The sequence below is a fragment of the Mytilus californianus genome, unplaced genomic scaffold, assembly GCF_021869535.1.
Source record: "Mytilus californianus isolate M0D057914Y unplaced genomic scaffold, xbMytCali1.0.p SCAF_3, whole genome shotgun sequence".
Taxonomy (NCBI): domain Eukaryota; kingdom Metazoa; phylum Mollusca; class Bivalvia; order Mytilida; family Mytilidae; genus Mytilus; species Mytilus californianus.
This window is the reverse complement of record NW_026262679.1, coordinates 38,384,927-38,394,821: the sequence shown is the minus strand read 5'-3', so window position 1 is coordinate 38,394,821 and position 9,895 is coordinate 38,384,927. Positions and strand designations below refer to the sequence as shown.

The window sequence follows — 9,895 nt, the reverse complement described above, 5'->3', positions numbered from 1 at the left end:
GTTATGCCCCTTTTCAAATGGAAAAATTGCTGAATTTTTTATTTCTGTTCTCTAACTTAAGTTTGCCTCAACCAAATGTTATGAATCTTATACACAATGCTTATTACCACAAATCACAGATCAAGTTTGAATTTTGGTGGTTCTAGATTTATGCCCGTTTATAATGTTATATGCAAGCGGGGGCATCATCTGTGTTCCATGGACACATTCTCCATTTATTTTCAATGGTTGTTGAACAAAGAAGAAAAATGTCAAGCTCTCATAAGGACAGAATGAGTTCCCCCATCATCCAGTTTTGAAAGGCGAATCCTGTATTACTACACACGTTTCATCTGAATTAGCAATATTAATTTACGTCCCCTATGTTAAAGTAACTGGCACTATGCTGGTTGGTTGGTGGAGTCCTTGGATACAATTTTGAGAGTCAACACCTTAAAGAGGATGCAGATTGACTGAATGGTTTTAGAGAACTTTTTTTCAAAGTTTATGACAATATTAAACAAATCTCAAGTACATGCTGAGAGGAGCTAAAAGGACGAAATTATACTTCACTGATTTATATTTTAAAATTACTTAAGTTTTCAGTATATATCTATGCCATTAAGTTTATAAAATGTTTATGAACAAGACCAACATCTCAAATTATCTAATATAAGTATCTAACTCAAGCAAATCTTCCGATTTCTATTGCACCTTTGTCATATATAGTGCCTTGAAACTTCTCCAGATACACAGGTTTGTCTATTCAGAGTAAATTTTGAGATGAAAACACGGCCATTTTAGCCAAAGGGTCCACATGAACCTTAACTCTGTAAACAGGTTTTGTAAAACTCCATCAAACCCACTAATGAGATATTCTGCTTACAGGGGTAATAGACAAACACATTAATAATGCAGGAAATAAAATATTTATAATCTCGAGAAATAAAGCATGCAAAAATTAGAAAGGTGATGAAATTATAATTTAATCATCTGAATTTAAAAAGAAAACAATTAGTATTTTTGGAATGTAACAATTTATTATTTTTCAATAAATACATAGTATGCAAGTAAAATAAGGACAGAATGTAAATTCACATCAATTACTAGTATATCACAAGTCCAAATATCACAGAAAAATGTATACAAGTTAAACTGCTTTTTCATAAACAAAAATTGGTCAACACGGTATTCCTTGACAAAGAAAACACCACATTCTCTTAAGATATAATAAAATGTTTCTTTATCTTGCTAGTTAAGCTAGATCAACTGCAAAATTAAGTCCTTTTCCAATTGAAGATAAACCTAGTTTTGTTTGTAAATATTACAATGATTTCCAATAAGCAGTCATAACAAAGTAATTGGATTTAATATTGAGTTTTCTCTCGGTATTCCATATAATGTCACCGCTAATGTTCCACTTGAACTAATGCAGGGAATGTCCTCATTCTTAACCTCTCAACTTCAGCACGTAGAACAGCTACTTCCTGTGCCTGAGCTTTGGCTAAATCCACCAATTTCCTTCTTTGTACTATCTCCATGTATCTCTTGTCTTTTCCTGCATCTGATCGTCTGTCAGCTACAAACACACAAAAATACAACTTATGAAAAATTAAAATAATCACAAGTGAGATCATTTAATTTTGGACAAATTTCATCAACAAACTTATTCATGAAATACTTTCTTCTTATTTATATGCACAGTACTATTGAACAATAATTTGTTTGCTGTTTCATAATTATTATTTGTGCTTCAACAATCAATTCTTACTTTGATGAGACATTATTAAAGAATTTTGCCAGGTTTTATAGCTCAATTGGAAGCATTATTCTTTTTTTAATATAATACTGGAAAGGAAAATGTATGATAAGGTCCCTTGTTTTGCCGTTGAATTCGAAGTAAAAGTATTGTAAATCAATCAAATAACATCTTTAATGTTAACAAGACATTAATAAATTGGATACCATTAGTTATATTTTTTAATATAGTCTTGCACATAGGACATCAAACTTGCCATTCAGGTAAAAAAAAATTCTACAGAAAAGGAGACAGAAAGAAACTAGCGAAGTGACCTGCTTTAACAAAAATATTTATGAATTATTCTCACCATTGACTTCATCAATAAGCTTCCTCTCATTCACTGTGACATTGCGTTCCATCAAATCAGAATCAATGTTGGAATTATCAGCATCCTTTGCTTTGATTGTCCTATTATGTTCTCGCAATATTTTCTTTTGATGTGCCAACTTTTTCTCATGATGCTGAAATCAGATAAAATGTTTGTATCACACATAGCATAATTACATGGAAACTCTAAGAAATTAATATGTCCAGATTTTAAAAGAAATATCCCATTAATTTTTTCTGAAAACGTATTCCAAATAATAGAAATCTAGTAACTGAAATTTTTGTAATAGTTGGATCAAATACATGCACATTTTACTTAAATATGTACAAAGAATAACCTTTCCAATTTTGAAGTTGTCAATACCGATGATCTTTAATAGTCTCTGTTTTAAATTTATTTCCAAATAGTCTCCACTTGTGGGAGAATTGTCATAAAACTTTACTCAGTAGTTGTACAAAATTTGTGCTCGAAACACAAGACCAGGATTTTGCTTGCTTGATTTCTAAAGCTGAGAACAATAATCATACTCAAAATTTGTATGACCATTAGCCCTTGTAATTAACACTTGATGATGTTGAAGACAATATGTTAACCTAGATGCTATTTTTAGGCAGTTAAGCTGCCTTATGCGAGCACCCTAGATTTGTGTTCTACCCAATAAATGCTGAAATACGTGCCATTGTTATTATCTAGCTGGCTATTATGTTATTGATAACTAATTGGACATTTTTTTAATACTTTTATTTCTGGAATACAAAAAATATGACCAGAAAAACCTTAAATGATCGTCGAACTACCCAAAACTTTTGAAATTGCACATAGGAAGTAGTGCTCAATAGAAATACGTACGTAGTTTATTATCTCCTGTGCTTTTGGCTACGATGCCAAAGAACAATTGTATGAAATATTTCATCACCGAAAATCGGTAATTACAAGTCGTTTATATTTCCCAAATGGCAAAATGCGCAGGAATATTGTTCATGTACAACAAATCTCTATGATAGAGGAAATAAAGTTTTATAAGTGGGCGGTAATTTTTAACTTGTCTTGCCAAATAAGGTTGTTGTTATTTTATGAATAAAATGAGGCCATGAAACAGATGCGGAAATCGACGTTGATGGGATGTTTTAAGTAATGTGGACAACTCGTCCCCGAGACAAGTCGGACCGAATCCTGTTTGAGAACTTGGAAATGGTCGAGATCCCCACCCCTAAACCATATATATTTAAGTCTCCCAAACAAAGTTTGGAGACTTATTGTTTTTGCTCAGTTCTTATTATTTTTATTATTCTTCTTCTTTTTCTTTTTTTTTTTTTCTTTTTCTTTTTCTTCTTCCGCCACTTTAAAGATGAACTTGTCTGCAGCGGTTCTCCAAAACCCTTGTCAGATTTACTTAGGGTTTCATAAAATGTAAGATTAACATGTCTAGGGAAGCCATCAACCAATTGTTTGTGCATTGGGGTCTATTAAGGGGTATTTTAAGGGGCATAAAGAAGAGAGGGGTTTACTATAGAAACCTATGAGATTTTATTTTTTTAAATTTTCAAATGACTTTAACTTGAAAATTGTAAGTGATAGACACACGCAGTCTTCAGAAATGATCACAGAACAATAAAACAAATCAGATGAAATATAGGGTGTGTGCCTGGGGTCACCACCCATCCCCTTCAATTTGAGAATGTGCTATTATCTTGTAAACGGTCGAGATCCCCACCCCTAAACCATATATATTTTTGTATGGGACAATAAAACAAATCAAATGAAATATAGGGGAAGTCCATTGGGGTAAACCCCACCCCTTTCTTTTTGATAACTTGTAAACGGTCAAGATCCCTACCCCGCAACCATATATGTTCTTGTATGGGACAAAAAAAACAAATCAAATGAAATAAAGGGGAAGTCCCTGGGGGTAACCCCACCCCCCTTCTTGTTGAAAACTTGTAAACGGTCGAGATCCCCACCCCTAAACCATATATATTCTTGTATGGGACAATAAAACAAATGAAATGAAATATAGGGGAAGTCCACGGGGGTCACCCCACCCCCTTCTTTTTGAAAACTTGTTAACGGTCGAGATCCCCACCCCTCAACCATATATATTCTTGAATGGGACAATAAAACAAATCAAATGAAATTTAGGGGAAATCCCCTGGGGTAACCCCCACTCCCCTTCTTTTTGAAAACTTGTAAACGGTCAAGATCCCCACTTCTAAACCTTATAAATTATTGTATGGGACAATAAAACAAATCAAATGAAATAAAAGACGAGCCCCTGGGGTCAACCCCACCCCCTCCTGTTTCAGAACTTGTAAACGGTCGAGATCCCCACCCCTAAACCATATATATTCTTGTATGGGACAAAAAAAAACAAATCATATGAAATAAAGGGCGAGTCCCCTGGGGATAACCCCCACCCTCCTTATATTCTTACGCCCACCCCCCTTCAATTTGAGAATGTGCTTTTATCTTGTAAACGGTCGAGATCACCACCCCTAAACCATATATATTCCTGTTCGTCATTTCAAGAAGATTTGAATGACATACAGGGTTAATCCATAGGCGTCACTTATGCATATCACAAACCAATTTGTACTGGACTTTGCCCAATGTCAGGCGACCATGGGAATGACGAATTATTGGAGCTTTGCTTGGGAGACTTCGTAACAGCATCCTGTTACAATTATTTCTTGTCATGTATGGGACAATAAACAAATCAAATGAAATATAGGGGGAGTCCATGGGGACACCCCACCCCCTCTTGTTTGAGAACTTGTAAACAGTCAAGATCCCTAACCCCTAAACCATATATATATTCATGTATGGGACAATATAACAAATCAAATGAAATATTTGGGTGTCCCTGGGGTCACCCCACCCCCTCCTGTTTGAGAACTTGGAAATGGTCGGGATCACCACCCCTAAACCATATGTATTTATGTATGGGACAATATAACAAATCAAATGAAATATAGGGGGAGTCCCAGGGGTCACCCCACCCCTCCTGTTTGAGAACTTGTAAACGGTCGAGATACCCACACCTAAACCATATTTATTCCTGTTCATCATTTCAAAAATATTTGAATGACATACAGGGTCAATCTCCTAGGTGTCACATATGCATATCACTTTACTAGACCAAACCAATATGAACTGGACTTTGCCCAATGTCAGGAGACCATGGGAATGACGAATTATGGGGGCTTTGTTTGGGAGACTTCGTAACGGCATCCTGTTACAATTATTTCTTGTTTATTATAAAATTTTATTGATGCAAAAAATGAGTCTAGGTTAATTGAATTTACTTTAATTATTTATTAAATTATTTCTGGGCCTATAATAATTTTCAGTTATGGCTCATTTTAAAGAAAACATATAAATCTTTCAAGCAGTGTAAAGCCCGAGAATGTTTGACCAACTGTTTTATAATCACCTGTCATTTTATTCCAAACTTGGTATGGAGTAACATCATGCATATGGGGGTCATTTACATTGATATATGAGTTGCTTTTGAAAACCTTGATGAAATATTAATTAATTTGCCTTAATAATCAATTCTTGTAATGAACATAAATGTACAATATACGAATGTTTAATGTTTGTTCTTTCAAATCTTAAAAAAAAAATTGAAGCAACACTGCCACAGTTTTCATAATTACGTTTGCCTTGGTTTTTGGTTAACTGCCTACAGCGCTTACAGTGCTTTGATTGTTATGTTTTATTGTATGTTGTTGGGTTGCTGTCTCATTGACATATACAATACATCATCCTTTACTGATATAAAATATCCAAAATAGTTTACCTTGAGCTGTGTCAGTATTGTTTGTTCAAGTTTGTTGATTTCGTCAGCCTTCTTTGCTTCATACTCCTGGACATTATTTAGGAACTGCAAAAAATATTTTTACACATGAATACATTTTCCTTCAATAAGGGTTGTAACAAAAATAATGCTTAATGTATTTTTTTCATATCAGCTCTTTCGAACATTTTTACACAAATTTACTGTAAACTTTGTGAATTGTTTGGGTTTTCCTTCTGAAATCTTTAGCTGAAATTTGTGTTTGTTCAAGTACAACTAGGCCAAAATTAAATGGATTCAAAACCTATGTTCGGGGATTCTTCTTTTTTATATTGTTTTTCATTGTTCCAATTGATCAAATAAATGAAAAAGTAACATGAAATGTTATCAGCATATCAAGAAAAACTTACAGTAAACCTGTGACAACACACCTGATCTAACTTCTACAGAAATTTGTTTGTTTTTTTTTCATCTCAATTTTGACATTTCTTCTCATTATTTACTAGTATGATTCTTGGATTGAACAGAAATCTTATGATTCTTATATTTTTTGATAAAAAGTCCAGTATTCATTTTGACATGACATACAAGGACTTATACTTTTTTCGCTTCTGAATTTTTAGGGAAAAATTATTTAAAAATAACACATCCCTAGAAATACCCAGTGAAATCAGTTGTTTGTTTGTCTTTTGTAAAATCAACAAAAGTCTTCTTTCCATGCTTGATATTAAATAGCACAGAAATCAATCTCCTACACCAGAGATTAAATAAAATAATTTACCAGTTGAATTTCTCTGGTTACTTTCATGAATTGAATATCTTTCATCTTGTTCTGAAAGTCTTCCATTTCCATTAGCATTTTCTTGTGCTCCCTGTCAATTAAAAGATAAAAAATACTTTAATCAGTCAAAAATAACATATCTGCAAGTTAGATGACAGAATCAAAGGACCAGGTAACTATTATTGCAGATATTGTCCTTATATAGCAGTGCACCCATTACTGTATGACATCTGTCAATGTATTACTTATGATCTGTAATGTCACACATCTGATTTTTCTTATAAATCTATCTCCTTTTTGTCTAAATACTGATGTTATTGCTAGTAGATATTATTGCAGAATAAATTATGTATTATTTCTCAGTATTAATTTAACTAGAGAGAAAAAAAATTGCTGTTTTTCTTCTTTTTTTTTCAAGAAAAAAATCAAATGTAGACAATGTATAAATACTGTATATTAACCAAGATATAGAAAAGATACTCCAATTTACAATGCAAACATATCCATTCATCTATGTCGTGTTGCATTAGTAATAAATTATCCTGTTAATGTTGTAGAAGGGATATTTTTTGTAAAGACATATCGTTTTCTAACCCACATGAACATTGGTCATGTCTGTATATTTTGTCAAGTTTTTTGAAAGAATTCTAGATGAATGATACTTTATAAAATACATAATATCAACCTTGGAATTTTTCGAATGTTATATAATTTATTACCATTCAAGTTGTATAATTCCTTTTCTAAAGTCTTTACTTTCAACCATACTAGCAATTTTATCTTCTCCAAGTTTCTACAATTTAAGACATACAAAGTTATTTAGTTAATACAGTTTCAGACTTATAAAATGGTATTGAAATCATAAGTTAGTTGCAATATGAGGTGAGAATTATATAGACACTTCTTATAAGTTGATTTTTTAGTTAAAGTAAAATGCTTTATTTCAAAAATATAAAATATAATCAGGTTTATTCAAATGTTTTCATAATCCAAATGCTTAGAAAGTATTTATGAATCAAGTGTGGGATTAAAGTCAATCAGACAAAACAGGATAACACTAGTTTAAAAAAAATAGACAGCTTTGAGAACATTTGAAATTCAATATTGACAAATTGTCCAATTTTTTTAAGGAACTTGAAACTGCAAAAATAAAACAGATAAATACACTCACACAGAAACTTTACACATAATTCATTATCTGTTAATTCATTTACATTACCTTTCTAGACTGTAGGCAATTATAGTTTGATATATTGAATAGACAGTTGTAAGTTATTAAAGACCAAATGTCTTTTGAATTTTTGTGGTATTTGGGTTGCTGTCTCTACGACATAAACCAAAAATCTCCTTTTATTCAAGAGGGGGTGGACAGGGGGGTACAAAAGCTGTCCACCCCCTCATTCAATATTTTCAATATTAGAGGTATGCATTAGTCCCAGCTGTTAACCTTCTCCATTTAATATATAAATGGAGAAAAGGAGAATGTGTCCATGGGACACAGATGATGCCCCCGCTTGCATATAACGTTATAAAAGAGGCATAACTCCAGAACGGTACAAGTGACACCACCCAAATTCGAACTTGATCTGATTTTTAAGCTGGAAATAAGCATTGTGTATAAGTTTCATAACATTTGGTTGAAGGAAACTAAAGTTAGAGAACAGAAACGAAAATTCAGCAATTTTTACATATAAACGGGCATAACTCCAGAACCGTAGAAGTGACGCCATCCAAATTCGAAATTGGTCTGTGTTTTGTGGTAATAAGCTTTTTGTATAAGTTTCATAACATTTGGTTGAGGCAAACTAAAGTTAGAGAGCAGAAACCAATTTTTGGACATACGGATGGAGGGACGTACGGACGGACGGACAAGAGTAACACTTAATGCCCCCTCTGGTGACGGCAGGGGCGTTAAAATTCTCATTTACTTGGAACCTGTTCTCCAATTTGTTGTTCAATGTAAATTTGCTTTAAATGAATGAATATTTGTGTAAATTAAAGAGTTTATTCATACCTTGATATTTGTGTTAAGTTCTTCAACAACACTACGATGAATTAAAGCACTATTTTTGTAATCTGCTACAAAAGTGTTAGTATCTGTTTCAACTTGACCTTGTTTCAATAACAGCTGAACTTCTAAATTCAAGTTAACTCTTGCTTCATCATTCTTTAATCTGAAAGAGTCAAAATGTAAAACTTAAATGTGCTAGAGTTACAAAATTTGTAAAAATGTTATTTTCAACAAATTTTCATATTCTTAAAAATGCAAAGGCTAATATGTAATTAAGGCTTCTGTAATGACAGTACTGTTTTATCAGAAAATGGTGTGATTAATATTCCAGAATAAACACATACTTAGATATTTTCATCTGTAGATCTTCTATTTCATTTTTCAGTTGTTCATCTTCATCTTGCCGTTTTCTGTAAAATGCTTCCATTTCTGCAAACACTAATGCTTTTTGTTTTATCTGTAAAATATGAAAACAAATGCACTAAAAGTTTTATTCTCATTTCTACTTCTAAACACTCCAAATATTGATCAAAGAAGTTGCTTTTTTATTTTTATTGACAACTTTTTCAATTGTTCAAGTATGTTAAGCTTTTTGTTGCAAGTAGCAAGGCATTTATCAATAATAGATTCAAAGAAGGTATGACTTGTGGCCAAATTGACACTAAAATGAAACAATTTCAAAATGTCTCTTTTTGCAAAATGAAATGTTCAATCTATCTACGTTAATTAAACATTGTAATTTTGTTTAAAACAATTCATTTTCCAGGTTATACGGTAATAAAATGATCGTTTCAGAAAAAGTGCAAAATTATGCAAAATCTTAAATATTTGACTCACACACTCATTTAAAAATAATAGAGTCTACAACCATTGACCAAACAGATATTTAAATATGAAGAGGTGTATTTTGTAATTTTCTATTCACTGGTAAAATGTTATTTTGTACACTGGTTGTGCTCTTTCTTAATTTAGCCAAGTTGTCCTTGAAATTAGCTTCTTTTCACTTGAAATCTGAAAAACGTCCCTGATGACGTTACTTTAAAGATATCACAGTCAAATTTTTTGAAAGCTAAGCTAATATTTACATTTTCTGAAGTTTGAAGAATGTGATTAATAATGGTATCATTCATTTTATTTAAGTTTTTGGTGGATTTACAGGGCTAATTAAGCTCACCAGCTTACCTCTTATTTTAGTTTTA

The 9,895-nt window shown here is 32.2% G+C and overlaps 1 protein-coding gene across 15 annotated transcripts in view; it reads right to left on the bottom strand.

Annotated features, from left to right (window-relative positions):
• Positions 1-997: 997 nt before the first annotated feature.
• LOC127734518 (cilia- and flagella-associated protein 43-like) overlaps positions 998-9,895 on the bottom strand; it is a 53,719-nt gene continuing 44,821 nt past the window's right edge. For all 15 annotated transcript variants that reach the window (XM_052244421.1, XM_052244422.1, XM_052244423.1 and 12 more), the window contains 7 exons: positions 9,041-9,153; positions 8,700-8,859; positions 7,405-7,478; positions 6,686-6,776; positions 5,908-5,991; positions 2,088-2,241; positions 998-1,558 (listed from right to left, as the gene is read on the bottom strand). In XM_052244421.1, the coding sequence (XP_052100381.1) occupies positions 1,389-1,558; positions 2,088-2,241; positions 5,908-5,991; positions 6,686-6,776; positions 7,405-7,478; positions 8,700-8,859; positions 9,041-9,153 (846 nt within the window). In that variant the 3' untranslated portion in view covers positions 998-1,388. The remainder of the gene's footprint in view (positions 1,559-2,087; positions 2,242-5,907; positions 5,992-6,685; positions 6,777-7,404; positions 7,479-8,699; positions 8,860-9,040; positions 9,154-9,895) is intronic.